This window comes from Leiobunum rupestre, chromosome 4 (genome assembly GCF_980474605.1).
Source record: "Leiobunum rupestre chromosome 4, qqLeiRupe1.1.hap1, whole genome shotgun sequence".
In the NCBI taxonomy this organism is placed as follows: Eukaryota; Metazoa; Arthropoda; class Arachnida; order Opiliones; family Sclerosomatidae; genus Leiobunum; species Leiobunum rupestre.
Window position 1 is genome coordinate 64,708,559 of NC_143387.1, and position 16,313 is coordinate 64,724,871.

At 38.5% G+C, this 16,313-nt stretch overlaps 1 protein-coding gene across 3 annotated transcripts in view; it reads left to right on the top strand.

Moving 5' to 3' along the window:
- The first annotated feature begins 1,017 nt into the window (after positions 1–1,017).
- The window catches only part of kn (EBF transcription factor knot), a 96,051-nt gene continuing 80,755 nt past the window's right edge, over positions 1,018–16,313 (top strand). For all 3 annotated transcript variants that reach the window (XM_090172500.1, XM_090172501.1, XM_090172502.1), the window contains exons 1-3: positions 1,018–1,469; positions 5,107–5,260; positions 12,713–12,776. In XM_090172500.1, coding sequence (XP_090028626.1) covers positions 1,282–1,469; positions 5,107–5,260; positions 12,713–12,776 — 406 coding nt within the window. In that variant the 5' untranslated portion in view covers positions 1,018–1,281. The remainder of the gene's footprint in view (positions 1,470–5,106; positions 5,261–12,712; positions 12,777–16,313) is intronic.

Below are 16,313 nucleotides of genomic sequence, written 5' to 3' on the forward strand. Positions count from 1 at the left end.
GAAACCAAGCCCACGCTCGCGGCAGTAAGCGAGATAGCGCAAAGGGGGTCGGCAAAAACGAAAACAGTCGCGAGAGGAAGCCGACTCTACAGGGGCGGAGGGGGAGGGGGGAAGGTGGTGCGCGCGAGGCGGAGAGAGACCCGGAGGCGCGAGAGGGGGGTCGCACGCCGAGAGAGAGAGAATCCCGAAGCTCTCTTGTTTATAGAAGCGACAGTTCCCTGAGCGAAAGCCAATTGGGACCGACAGCTCGGAACCGATGCTACGACATCTCGGCTCGGAGCCATAGGACTGAGAAGCGGCGATCTCGAGCGCAGCAGTGGCGCGGCAGGCTTCGGCGGACAGAGATTCGAGTCAATCCGGGAGCAAACACGTCCCAGTCATCCCGTCGCGGGGACAGCGCCAGAGTTCCTCCGCCTATCTTCCTCCAGAGACATTGGGGAAAGCCTCCCCTTCAAATCCCAGCGGCGATCCGGACTCCCTAAGAAAAGGGACACCCCGGCGGACAACCAGCGCCGCGACGCCACCAGCGACCTTTTCGTACGGACAGCCACCCCCTTACAAAACCGCCTTTGACCATCTATGAAAATTTGGCCCCGTTAGGGACGACGCCGAGTCCCCTTTCACCCGGAACGAGGGAAACACGACGCTGATTTGGGCCCTTCCAAATTACCCTAGAGGAATTTTGTCCCGAGGAATTCGCGACCCTTCTGTCAGCGACAACTCTTTCAATCGACTTTAACGAACAGCATCGAGGACGCGAAAAAGTCACACCCTCTCGCTTCGTAGAAACGGGAGAAGATTAAGGAAACGCGTCCCCGAGCCGCTCTTGGACTAAGAAGATCGAATTGATCCCGCGAAAAGAAATCGTTATTGAAAAAGGAAAATATCGAACAGTTTCTCCAAGATGAAGACAATGACAATACGGTAGATTTATATTTCGAGATTAATCTTTAAATTATGAACGTTACTATCAGAATAATAAGTCGGTCTACGCGCTAAACAGCGATTCGCTAGTTAGTCGAAGCTAGTTAGTCGAAGCTAGTCGCCAGTCTCGGCTTTGGTTTTGATCTCGAGTTTAAAGATCGCGAACGGCTGAGACGTTCTCGGCGAGAGAACGCGCGAATTTGTCCGTCGAGCGCGCGGATCGGGCTCCGTCCTCCCGCCACCGCCGCCGTGGAAGTCGGCTGGAGGTCGTCACCGCTCCCGGCGGGATCGGCCACCGCTTTCGGCATCGCCGCCGCTGCCAGTTGTTTCTTCCAGCGCTCCACCAGGCCGGGGACCATGTTCGGACTGCACGCTGCCCACCACCACCACCATCACGCCCAGGACGGCGTCGGCACCCTGGGCGGACCCTTGCAGCCCCGGGGGCCCATGGCCACCTTGAAAGAGGAGCCGCTGGGTGCCGCCCAGCTCGGTGCCGTCCGCAGCGGATGGATGCAACCCGCCATGCTCGACCAAACCGCCGCCAGGTAAATACGCACGCTCATTTTTCTCTTTGTCTTTATTACGTTTATTTACACTATCATAGAAGAAAGATTTCGCGTTATTTTTACCGTATTCTTTACAAAAATTATAATTATTATTGTCATTTGAAATATAATATACATCGTTATTACTTTACGGTATCAAATTGAATACGATAGAGATGGTTATATCTCCCGTAAATGCAAGAGCTTGTCCGAAATCGTTTTATTCGCTTTCAAAGTATTGTCACTCACTAAGAGCGGTTTCTTAGGCAGCTATTTCAATTTAAAATTCATTTTTATTCGATTTAAATATCAAATACAAAGTTACATCATGCAGCAATAATTTTATTAAGAGAATGGCACGCTAGAACTAGCTATTTCTATTTTGTAAATTTAGAATTGGTTCCAATAAGAATTGATACTGTATGATACAATTTTTTTAATTCAGAAACAAAATTTTTTAAGACAGTAATAATTTAATAATTAAAATTCCAACTTAAATCTTTGAATTATCCATGCTCTTTTTGTAAATTTAGAACTGATACTGATAAGAATTGATACTGCATGATACAATCCATCCTTGAATTCCATATACTGATTGTAATAATTAATAATAATAATAATTAGAATTATCTATGCCCATTTAGTAAATTTGAAATGATACTGATAAGAATTGGTACTGATAAGAATTAGTACTGATTCGAATTAGTACTGATACAAATTGGTACTGATACAAATTGGTACTGATACGAATTGGTACTGATACGAATTAGTACTGATACGAATTAGTACTGATACGAATTAGTACTGATACGAATTAGTTCTGATACGAATTAGTACTGATACGAATTAGTACTGATACGAATTAGTACTGATACGAATTAGTACTGATACGAATTAGTACTGATACGAATTAGTACTGATACGAATTAGCACTGACACGAATTAGTACTGATACGAATAGATACTAATAAGAATTGGCACTGACAACTTTACATCGTTGATTAGCCCACAAAAATCAAATATTTTCTAAACAATAAAGATCTTATATTTGAATAAATATATGTATTCAAGTTGCTCGTTATTTGGGGATCAAATATGTGTACAAAACACTGGCAATAATGTGAGATACTTGGGCAGTTTCGTGGTCTGGACGGCAATAACAAGCAATAATGTGAGATACTTGGGCAGTTTCGTGGAGAATAATGGTGATCTGGACGGCAATAACAAAGGGGCTTTGACAAACGCCACAATTTGTTCCCCATCGGCTTTTTGAAAAGAGAAACCTTTCTTCTTGCCTGTCGCTTTTCAATCGCGCTGAATTTCTCATTGAAAATTCTTTTCATGTGAAAACGATCGTCTGCCCAATTCGCCAATCACCGTCACGGCGAAAGGAAGGAATCCCCCGTACAAATACTCTCAGAAGTATATAATATTTATAAGTATCCCTCTAAGCTTTAAAATTGTAACATCAGGCGGTTTTCAAAGGGATAAAATTATACGCTTCGCGGCTTAATATTTATAGCGTATCTCTCGCAAAAATGTTGGATCAAATTTGATTCAAATATTTTATCCAATATTGGGGTTAAGCAAATTAATCTTTAAAATAAAATATTGGTTCATTTTTTTTATAACTGATCCAATTACAACTTTATTCCGATTTGAGGAAAATTATTTGATTCAAAAAAGAATTGTCTTGTTTTTAGTTAGATTTAAATTTGGTCTTTGGAGCAATTCATTTTCGTATTTCGCCTGAGGATGTAAAATGTATTTTTTAATTTATGAATAAATCCAATTTTATTTATTTAATAGCTTTAGTAACTCACTATATTGTGCATTTAACCACGTAGGGAATTGAATACTTCTGATCGGAAGGGTCTCTCATCCTTGCTTCGTACACGTACGAAATTCTAAAAAATTTATTATTTACATAACGTTCAATTCGATAAACTGCCTTATAAGCCAAAATGCACTGAGGCTGATCGATAGAATGAGATTATCAAACCTCTTAAAGGAGAACTGTCACCAAAACCAAAATTTGCGAGGTTTGTTTACAGAAAGATAGAAAATATAATAATAATTATGTCACTGAAATTTGATAGTTATTGGTAAAGTATTTAAAAAGTGACGCTGCTTTTTCCGCAACCTACATCAAACGGCTTAAATTTTTTCAGAAATCGCGGTTGAACCTACGTGCAGCGCCAAAAGAATGAAGCGGCAAAAATTTGAGAAAGGGAGGCGCGTAAGGCATATTAAGAACACGATTAACTACAATCTACCAATATAAGTAGGTTAAAAAGTCAAGGAGAATGTCGTAGTAGACGGCAGTTCCAACCGAAAACGATAAAACCGGGGAAAAAATATTTCGTTCACGAGATGGCGCTGCAGGTAGGTTCAACCAATCGGTTCTGAGATTCTCGATTCGGGGGGGGATAAAACACGGAATTTGGTTGCTTATAATAAATCAAATACTGGAACATGAAATTTTTTGTATAACCATTTTCGGACGTCCTCTATCCATTTAAATAGTTTTTAACCAATTTTAGGGTGGTGACAGTTCTCCTTTAAGCCGAATTTTAAAACAGTAAACATTAAATAATAACAGAAGTTTATGATTATATTTAAGATTCAATAGTCCATTAGGGTGCGATTTTTAAAAACCGAAATTCTTACATTTAAAATTAAACCATATTTTTAATTTAAAATTAACCCGTATTTTTAATTTAAAATTAACCCGCATTTTTAATTTAAAATTAACTCGTATTAATATTTTAACTTATTCCCTATATATTTGGTTTTTTCATTTGACAAAATATAAAGAGTTATTGTTTTAATCGATCGTGTTTAAAAGCATTAAAGATATTTCGGACATGCCTTGCATATTCAGTTAAAGCGAGCTCTATAAAAGAAATTATAGAACGATCAAACTGAATGAAATATAAATAAATATGCCTATAGTAGACCTATATAAATTTAATTTATTATAATGTTGTTATAATGATAAAAGTTTAACCAAGACTTAAGAAGCTGTTAAGAAATGTACAGCCTAGATATAAAAATAATTATAAACATTTATATCTTAAGATTAAATTACACATTCTTTTTCATGCATTTCTAGAGACACAACATTTGCACGAAAAAGAATGTGTAACTTAATGTTGTACATTATCAAATGATACGATTTAAAAAAAAACTTCTTATGGTGTGAATTAGCTGCACCAGAAGCTTATAATAGATCCCTTAACTGAAAGACATTGTACCTTGGCAGACTCGAGTTGGATTTCAAATGGAGCAATTTTATCGCCAAACCCTATCACAACTCAAAATTTACTGTCCGTTTTACTCCGCCTGATGATATAAAATGTTAAAATTACACGCGTATAATATTAATAATGATAATAATAATTATAAAAATCAAGGCACGAAGTCACCTGGCGACTTTTAGCAGTATAGGAAGATGGATACTTATGTATTTGAAATATTTTGTAAACTTCTGGTTGCATCGACCCCGTTCGAAATTCACGGTCGCATTGTAGAGTTTAGAGAGCATGCAGTTTGAAGTGATAAATTCAATAGCTGTTGTTGTTTAGCGGCAGAGAGAGAGAGAGAGAGTACACTAAATGTGAATCGTTTTTTGCAGCGTGGGTCTCGGGCGAGCGCACTTCGAGAAGCAGCCTCCGTCGAACCTGCGCAAGAGCAACTTCTTCCACTTCGTGATCGCGCTGTACGACAAAGCGGGACAACCCGTCGAAGTCGAGCGCACCGCCTTCGTTGGATTCGTTGAAAAGGACCAGGTCAGTCGGCTGCGGATGCGGGTCAGGTGACACTCTCACCACAAAAACCATTTTACACACCTCATCCATACACTGAAGACGCAGGCCCACACACGGGCAACTCTTACTACAACAAACACTATCCTAATTCCTTTGCCACGGAGGACAAGTAAGGAGTCGCACTGTCAAATATTTTAAAGGCTGGATTTTAGAGCGAGCGTTTAAGCAAATAGTCTCCCTTAGTTTCCACTAACTCGCGTTTTATTGGTAAACGTTTTCCATAGGACGGAGTTGAGAAATGCTCCGTTCCGTGCGTTAGTGGAAACAAAGCTTTACGCTTAATTTCCACTAACGCGAACTTCAATCTTGTCACGTACAAACGTTTTTACATTATACATTATTACGCACTAGTGGAAACCGAGCTTAAGACCAATAGCTTAGATTCCACTAGCGCACATAATTATGTATTTTTCTTAAAAACGTCTTATTGATTCTAGTGACGCACCGTTACGCGCGTTAGTGGAAACTAAGCATTATGCTTACTTTTTCACTGGCGCTATAACGGGGCGTTACTCAACTTTAACACGTTCAAAGGTTTTTACGCGCTAAATTAAAAATGCATTATGACGCGCGTAAAAGCCTTTGTACGTTCCCAAGCTGAGAGTTGATTCTCTACGCGCGCTAGTGGAAATTAAGCGTAATTCGTTTCTTCGTCAACGCTCGCCGTCGCGAGCCTTTAACGCGTCACCGTGATGACAGCCGGGGAAAAGGGGTTGAAGTAACCAGATGACGTCAAATAGACGCTGCCTCACTCGCGAAAAAGACCCAATGCCGACCCCCTTTTATTATCAACCCCGATTCTCTAGCTGGCTTCACGCTAACGCCTTAAAATCGTCGTACAACGCGACTCCTTACTGTTACTCCTTATTGAATAATCCATTAATCAATAAGGGACTTTAAAATTAAATTTTACTCATTGTTTATTCAAATGGCTTTAATTTAAAATAGCGTAAATCAGCGGAAATATCTTGTATATCTAATTTGAAAAGAGTTTTAAAAAGTCACATTTTCTTCCTAAATTTAACAGTTAAGGGTTCTTTCGGTGTTCAGAAAAAAGAACACTTTTAAAAGGGGCGAAAGGTTTCCGTCTAGGTAACCGTTTATATAGCTAGACGAGTTGGAAAAAAGTAAGAGAGGTTGAAACGGGGAAGAGTAACTTACTTTAATCCGAGTCGTTACGGGCAGGCTGGAGAGCGGAACTGGCCGGGAAAGCCCGGGCTTAACGACAAGAAACGAATAGCTCTCCGAGCAATTAAATTCATTAAAAGCTACCATGCAAAACATAAGACGCCGCGGGGGGGCGCCACGCGTTTAAAAGTCTCCCTATTCGCAATGAGGACGCCTCTTCTCGGTTGATGGTGGAAAGAGAAACCCCGACTTAATTGGCAGCCGAGGAAAAGCTGGCCAGTAAGGTACCAGCTGCTCCGTTCGAACACGGGGGTTTCGAGAAACGATAGTTTTATCTGGAGGGAGATCCGCTCGGGAAGCAGTTTGAAGCGAACCTTAAAACGTGAGGTTTGTAGGGCGTTGAGGCGGTTATCCGCGTATATACACGCGGCTCTGTGTCGAGCAAATGAGTCGAGATTAATCGAAACCATATTGTAGATTTTAACTCCGCTACATTTCCGAGATAGACCTGGTACCGACAGAGAGAGGGTTTTCCAAAGATATCCGCCTCTGCTAGGGAAAAACGGGAGAGTTAAGAGCGACATCTATAGGCGAGTGAACGAAGATGAAGAGAGAGAGGTGGAGGTACCGCATTTAATTACGACTATCCGACCCCTTTCTCATTAGCCTAACTCGATAAGAAAGTTGCACCCATTACGTAGCACCCTCCATTTCAAGAGAGCGTCCTTCTCTTTTGCCACCCATTCCCGCCTTTTCTCTCTAGCGCCATCTAGGGGGGGGGGGCGCCTAAATCAGAGAAATAACGGAATAGAATTCAACGTGGGTGGGGTACGTTTTTAGGTTTTGCCCATAAACTTACCGTTAGACTTTTTCCAAGAAAATTGGGGCATCTCCTAAATCCGAATTTTTGTCTTCTTTGGTTTTTATTTGAGTATGCTATAAATTATTTAAAAAGGCAACGGCTTCATTATTGTAACTCTCCTTGCTCTTATCATTGTTAGTTTCAGTCATTCTACTCACGAATTTAAAATTAAATACAAATTATAAAGAGATAAAATAAATCAAAATTGATACAATCTACTGATAAAAATCGTTAGAAATTATTTATTTATTGACACAGAAACCTTAAATCAAGTTGTGAGCGAAAATTGATTAAAATGCAATCGTTACAAATTAAAATTTAAAATTGATTCATGGCCTTAGTTTACAGGGCTAGAAAAACTTAAACGAACAATTTAAAAAACGTACTAATCAGCTTTAAGAAGTTTTAAAGATGTTTTTATTGTAAGAAAATTTAGCAAGAATTTTCTGGGGTAATTGTTAATTAAACTTCTATTTTTACGCTAAGCAAAGTATGACAAACATTTTAAAACACTTCTTTCTTAAGAATTATAAAACGAAATAGTTAGGAAGACTGTTCTTTTAATATAACGCAAATTATATTAGTTATGGCTTTACAGGCCTTAACTACTAAGTTTAAATCTTGTACCGGGTGCATTAATCATATCTTGATGAACTATTTGTGTTATATTAACCTATTTCGTCTGATATTTCTTATATTTAGTCGGAGGCTTCAAATATATTTTTAGTTCAATTAAACAGTTTAAAGAATCGTTATTTAAACTAAATCGACAAGAGAGTTTAAAGGGAATCTCTACAACAATTAGCGAAATGTTTGAGGGTCAACTTTTAAATTCCATTATCTTCTAAAGAAATATCCCGGAAAGCACAGATACAACAATTAGCGAAATATTTAGGGGTTAGCTTTTAAATTCCTTTATCTTTTACTGAAATATATCCCGGAAAGCACAGAAATTTAAATATTACGAAGAAATCACTATGGTTTTGCGGGCTTAAAGAAGTAAAAAAGGGTCCTACAAAATATTTCTAAGGGCCCCCAAAAATTGAAAATGGGGGATCCCATTCATTTCATCAAATTGACCCGTAACATAACCACAAAAAAACAAGTTTCCGAAACAATTTTGACACGAAAATCGCCCTTGAATCTCTACGAAATGCAAACCCCTTTTGAGACGGTCGAGGAGCAAGAATTGAAGAATAGACCTTACAAAATAAAAAAACAAGAGTAAGACACCGAAGAGAGGAAAAAAAGGGGGATGGTGAGGAGAAGAGTAAGAGACAAAAAAAGAAAATCAATAGAGTGCACTCGCATTAACGCGAAAGTGTACACATTTATGCCTAAGCCAGCGGATCCGGCTAAAACAATGTTGTTACACACGCGATACCGGCAAGAGTGAGAGTGAGAGAGAGAGAGAGAGAGAGAGAGAGAGAGAGGAGGAGGACTTTCAATGCCAACCTTCTTTCGGGGCTGCGGCTGGGTGTCTTTCTCCGAGATTGGAGTCTCACGGACCCCTCCCAGACGCGCCAGTCCCTCTCCCGTGTGGCTGCAGCCCGAACTCCCGAGGGAACACCCATTTCTCCTGACATATAACCACCCTACAATCTCAATAGCTGCACCGACGCTCTTGCCAGACTCTTCTCTTTACGCCTACGACGACGGTTTAGTTTGCGCCTACGAGGACGATGCCAGGTAAGCCCCGCGTAGAGGAGGGAAATTGTCTATCTCTTCCCGCTGGCAAGACGAGAAAGCGTCGTCCGCTACGTGCGCCTGGGAGGGTGGCGTCGGGGGTGGCTTTTATTGTGTAAAACGCTCCCAGTGATTCAGCCAAGCGTTAATATTTCGTAAACATTATGAAAGAGGGGTGCTCCGACTGGCCACCAGCGAGGACGAGAAAAAGCCTCCCGCTCTCAAAATACTTTTTAAAGCCACTGTACAAACGCGCACAATAGAAAAGAGCGTACATTTCCTCTAAGAGTCTCTTCCGCACCTAGGAAAATAAAACACGTTTTTTTTTTTTCATTTTAAGTTTGATATTTTTGTTATTTGCTTTGAGAGAGGATTTAATGTTTATATTTTATGTTGGAATTATTTACAGTAATTTTAAAGAACGGTGTATTTATATTTTGTAATTGGAATCTTTAAAAAATGATAACATTTCCTTAATTTTTTATTATAATTCTAAATCTTGGAACGAAAGCAAAGCTTAATATTTTTATACCTTTAAGAACTTTTTTCGACGTAAAAAATAGAATCAAAATTGCAAGCATTAATGAAAACGCAAATAATATGATTTATATCTTATGAGAGAAGTATCAAATCTAGACCATAAAAATTAAACACGTAACTTTGTAGGCTGGAATCTTGTTTTAAAGGGAATATAACCTCAGGTATTTGGTGTGGAACACCAACGTTTGCAGATCTAGCCGCTCTTGCCTTTGGCTTTAAAAAATTTTGGCGCTACTGTACAGGGAAATTTGAAAAATTGAAGGGGTCTTCCTTAAAGATTGCTTTGCAGGTTATATTCCCTTTAATGGATGCTATTTTCTCGCGTAACCATGGCTCAATATTAACCCCGTGTATTACTCTTACGATGTAAATGTACAAATTAAAATGCGTAGGAACATTCAGGGCCGGCGTTAGGGGCGGGGGGGGGGGTGGTAAGCGGGGCAAAAGTACCCCGGGCCCGGGCTTCCGAAAGGGGCCCGCCGGCCCGGGTGCCAAACTAAAAGTTTCTGATAATTTCCACAAAAAAAAAGACAAACAAATTTTGGAGTAAAAAAAATTGGGGGGTGGGCCGGGGCCTGAGAATGCTTACTTGGGGCCCGAAATTCCTATCGCCGGCCCTGGGAATATTTACTTATTTATAAAACACATTTACCCAATGAAGAATTTTATTAAGTCACTAAATGAGGTATTTAACCCAGCCCTAATTTTATTCTTAAATGTATTTTAAAAAATCAGCGGAAGTCGGCAAAAGTAAATGTTTCAGTATGGGTGCTCGCAGAGAGGTTACACCGAGGCAAACGGCCCTATCACGAGCAATTAACGCACTAATTGTGATATGAAAATAGCCCCCTCCCCCTTGGAAAAATCTTTCAACATTCTGGCATGTTGGCCAGAGAATAAAGCCCAGTTCACATTATACAATTAATTGGTCCACTTAAATGTATCCAACTAATTGTAAGCAAGAAAATTGTATAGTGCGAACAGACAAATTGTAACAATTGTTCCCACTTTTTCTGTTCACACTATACAATTTTCGTACTTACAATTAGTTGGATACATTTAAGTGGACCAATTAATTGTATAGTGTGAACTGGGCTTAACACGCAGCAGGGTAGGGAGACGGATACTTCTCTCTAACAGGTATGTTATATACTTCTGCCAAAACTAACATCGCTACATTAACCACTTGAAACGCAAAAAGTGGGCCACTCCAGTGTGTGTAAACTAGAGACCCTCGTAAAATCAGCCAGGCTGGAAAATTTGAACAATCAAGAGGCGTCTTCTTTCGTGTAATAGAAAAAATGTGTCAGCCTCCCCCCCCCCCCCCTCCAATGAAATCCCCAATGCCCCCCCAAATGTAAAAAAGCCCGGGCTATTTTGATCAAAATGAGAAGAACGGGATAGACGCTACTAGTGGGTGAAAAGTTACCAATGTCAATAAAGAAGACCCGCCGCGGATATAGCAGAGAGAGAGGGACGATTTTGACTCAATTTAAAACCGAATACCGATCGCGCGTCTCCAATATAAGTCGAAGCAAACTATACCCGATCGGCGGCTTCGACGCTAACTGCCAATTAAATCGTCAAGGCGACTTTCGCCAACAATGAGCGAGAGGGGTCGCCTTAAACCGATCGCTCCCCTTATGTTTACCTAATATTGAAAGAGTGGAATAACGGCCAGAGAGATGGGCTATGATACACGTGTTACGCGCCCTCTCTAATGGAATTAGAATACCCGTTATAGTGTTTGCTCGCGGCCAGGGAGAGGGCGGCGCGAAGCGAAGCCTTATTTTATGGACAGTGGACGCGAGTGCGTGTAATACGCGTTTGATTATTACGCAAAGTCAATATATTAATCTCAAAGGCTGAACGGATAGAGCAAAATCAACTAAGGTGTGCGTCATAGAATTTAATAGAAAAATAAACGCGAATTGCTGACTGGGGGAGGAATTATTCTATTAAGAGAGGCGAGCGGAAAAGAACTAAAAGCTCCGTTGTCTTCTGAATTATAACGCGATGTTAATCACAATATTATAGTCATTATACCAAACGTTGTTTGCGACGTGTAAATATATTATTTTAAATATTGAACCTATTTGCCGTATAAGGTTGTTTGTATGTGGTCTCTTTTATTATGAAGGGGATCTTTATTTTGGTAGCTTAGATATTTAATTACGTTTCTAATGGGTGGTTTAAACGGAAACACGTGCGGGGGGGGAAGCACGAACGTAATTAAGATATATTTCCTATTCGCACTATACCGCTTGTGTTACCTAAATATCACTTTTTTTAGAATAAAGTCCATGTCAGTGGCCAAAAGTGGCAAATATGTCGACATTGACAAGTAATCAGTAATTTAAATAAGCCAAAATAAGTAATTACAAGTTTATTTCACAAACGTTGATTACCATCAAAAGTATTTAATATTGTAAATTCAACAGTTGAAACACTTTTGTAAATTATCTAGGATTGATTGGTGAGCCATAGTTGATATCACTGAAGGTAAAAATATCAGTCACAACTTAGGAAAGTAACTTGACTAAAAGGAGTAACTTAAAATTTTCCTTCTCAAATCACAATTAATTTAATTTAAATATTGAATTAACTCTTTCAAATATGTAGCATCACTTACATGTGAAATAATGTTTCAGTTTTTTACAAAAGAACCATTTAAAACACCTTAAAGATATATATAGCAGATTAATTCAAACTCAGGAAAAAACTAGATTGGGCTATAATTGAGTTTCTAGCCCAAAACCTAGCAACTAATCCAGTATATTTGTCTCAAATAGCACAAATATATTTTTTCGTTGGTGTTTTTATTTTTATTAAATCTTTATTATTTGCCACTATTTGGCATATCAGTGGCGTAGCCAGGAGGGGGCACCGGGGTCACACGCCCCCCCCCGAAACGTATGGTGGTACGTACAAATATTTTTATTTTTTTACTTTTTTTTCAATGGTGTGCCCTCCCCCCCGAAACAAAATCCTGGCTACGCCACTGTGACATATTAGCCAGTAAAAGTATTATTCGCCATGTCAGTATTTACCACATTATTCAACACCTGACATTTACCACTTCGGAACACTGTACACCGCGTTAGCTATTATGGGATGTGTATAATATAAAGTTCCTATTTTGTTTGTATATCATGGAGTGGTTTTCTGACACGAGTTTTTCTCTGTTTGTGGCGCAGGAACCCGAAGGACAGAAGACGAATAATGGAATTCATTACAGACTTCAACTATTGTACGCCAACGGTAAGCAGACTTGTATCATTCACTTATTTTGCCCAATTGTTAAAGAGTAAGTTGCAAAAATATTATCGGAAGAGAAACTTAAACTACTTATATTTGTCTTGTTCATATGATCGTGGGCTTTCCGAAAATGTAACTCACGTGATGAAATACCGTCGTTAAGTTTATTTAATTTCAAAATTAAATTTACGTGCAGCGTCTATACTGCGGATTTTATTTTTAACGATAATTTTATCGCGCCTAGTTTGTATCGTCATTGACTACGGTTTTCTCTGATTTTTTCCAACTGCATCTGGTAGGTTATACCAGTAATATCCTTGGTCAATGGTTTCGGCGTTCTACTAATTATTTCTAATTAACTACGAAACGGAAAGCAACGAAACTTTATATTTGGGTATTTTAAACGTAAGCGCTTACGTCGTTAGTTTAATAATCAAATTAAGGTGGTAACGAATAATTTGCAACTTACTCTTAAATTTACATTGTAACGCATTGTTGTAAAAAATGTTATTGCCACTGTGGTATACGTTGGAAACAAATTATATTTAAAAAAATATATTCGGAGCTATAACCATTTTCATATTTTGAAAATTGTTAATTAAATACATGCAATTTATGTTCATTTTAAAATTTCATTGAATTTTTATTATTTTAAACCAGTTTATTTAAAATAGGCAAAATGCAGATAACATTTTCTAAAAAAAAATTCCAACATACTCAATAAATTTTCCATCATTTAAGTCAAGACCCATTAAAAAAATCTTGAATTTATAATTGTTCCCCAAACAGGATAATCATTAATGCATGCAAATTAACGATCTTGGCTAAGATTGAAACCTCTAGTGGTGGGTTTTCGAAGCTTCGAGTGGAGGGGAATTTCTCAGTTACGGCCTTTTCGTGGAATTTTAAAAATTAACGTAATTAAAAATGGTTAGTAAATTAAAATTAATATCATTAAGACTTCGTAAAGATTTCGAAAATAAGATATTATCATCTACAAGATTTAGTGAAAATAACGGAACAAATTGTGACAATGTTTTTTAAGCCTCGACTATCACAGTTTTTCTGCAATACACGGAAAGCACCGAGTATCTATCTTAGGCAAGTTCGCCAATAAAATATACAGCTGAAACCCGCGTGACAATGAATGGCATTTTTCAGACGGGGCTCTTAATGTCTGTCGTCACCCTTGTCCTATCCAAACACAGGGACGACCCTGATCCAGCGTAATAGTATCGGCGATCGAAAGAAATCAAAGCGTGATAAAACCGGAACATAAAAAAGGGGAGAAGGAGGGGGGGGGGCGTAGAATGAGTCCGCGATAGAGGACACTTCCTCGAGCGAGGTGAAGTTAACCGGAAGTGACCCTGTGGAAAATCGCCTCCTTATTCCGGCCAATTAGGTGGCCGGCGCCAATATCCGCGCTCGTTTCCTTCCGAATGGCTCCCAACGATTCAAAGTCAAAATGTAGCTTCCCGCGCAATAATACCACGCAAAGCCCGTCGTTGACAAAGGCCTGCGGGGATCAACGCTTTTCCCCACCACTAGAGGGCTCGAGTCCGGCTGAAAGAGAGCTATTTCGCTTCTGGAATTCTGGCTCTCGTTTTATGGGTGTCCGCAAAAACGGCTTCCATTCTTCCGCCTCGTCAGCTTTTTGACAATCCGTCGTCCGGATTAAACGCCCAGTTACAAATGGGCTGCACCCTTCCGAGGGTCCTACTTTTGGTTCTCCCGCGTCCGTGGATGGAGAGATCGCAATTTTACGAGATGCTCGCGGCTTTATCCGCGCGTTACGACCGGGATTAGTTCTTACGTCTCCCTTCAGACTCGGATCAAGCTTAATGTCCCTACTGCCTCGGGTTGCGGTTGGCACGATGGCCGAGCGTACGTCGGTACATCCCTCATCCGCCATGATGTCACTCAAATTGAAAATTACGAAATTATAAAGTTTAAATAATGATAATATTAATTGCTACAATTGTATCCAGCAGGGATAATTAATTTCTTAAGATGCCGAATTAAAATTTAAAAAAAGTTAATAGTTGATTTTATAAAATTAAAATTGGTCTTGCCCATTTTGTAAAAATATTGCTCTTACGTCACAAGACCAAGCTTTATTCGTATATTCTTAGCACGAGCGATTTGCACGCCCGCTAGAAAAAGCTATATTGCCCTAGCGACTGTAGCGCGCGCTCGTAGACTCGTAAAAATAAGAGACTGTGACGTAAGAGCAACATTTAAACAAGAAGAACTGTCAAAAGACTTGATATATCGAGGTGATTAAAATTAAAGGGATAGTTCCAAGTAATCGCTAATACAACTTATAGAATTATGTTAAAAAAATGCATATTTTCATTGTTTAATTTAACTATTCACTTGAAACTTAACATTAAAAATGGTACTTATCTGCAGTAGCTTCATTTTGGTGATTGAAATACTTCCCAACTATTAACTTGTTGATTATGGTTGCTCCCATCCTGCTGTTTAGAATTCTCATAATGATGTAGATGACCTTGTAATTATCTAATTCATTGCCACTATCGTTAGGAAACTTGAACTTTTAGATGTATTTGATGCTTTTAACATAAATTAATAGTTGAAATTAATCAACGTAGACGTAAACAATGACCAGAATCTTCCACCACCGACAACTTAAATTCAGAACCAAATCCTCACAAAAATTCGAAATGATCTATCATCCAATGGCGATTTTTAACCTTAGAACGTCATAAGTATAACAATAATGAGGCCGATTTATGTTTTTAAAAATGAGACGAGACAGCAAGGCTCAGTTATAAGTTAATTTATTCATTTTTATTGATAACAAAAAATAAAGCTCGCATCAAATTGGTTATATTTCATGATTACTAAAGATTCTAAAGCTTATTGAAAATAAAACTTTAATCCTCCCTTTAAATTTAATGTCATAAAACATTATATATTTTAATAATTAACAAAAAAACTAACGCGTATAATTTATTAATATTATTTTTATTACGATTAGTTTTGATTTTATAAAAAAGCTAAAACGTCAAATCTTTAAAACATAGAAATATCGCCTGCAACCATAAAAAAACAGGTGTATCCAATTCACTCTTTATTAACTTTTTATCCTTAGTTTTAATTAGGATCGTGCATAATTTTATTTTTAATCATACCTTTAATCTTAATGTGATAAAACCATTGATTATTAAAAAATCAATAATTTAAATGCCAATTTTTAAATTCAGAAAATAAAAAACAAAATTAATTTCCATCCATCACATTAGCATTTAAATTTTCAACAATTTTGATTGTATAAAATAAGTAAAATGTCTAAACTTCCAAGCTGTAAAAATATCGAATGGACGCGCTTAAGGAAACAATAGGTGTATCCAATTTGCTCTTAATCAACTTTTTATCTGAAAACAACATCTCTCTCTTCTTTGTCCGTGGCTCGATATTTTGTTCGGCGCCTCTGTCTATTAAAGCCAATAACACAACACCCGATTCCGGTTAAAATATCCGTCGATAAGGAATATTGGTCTACAACGGCGGAAG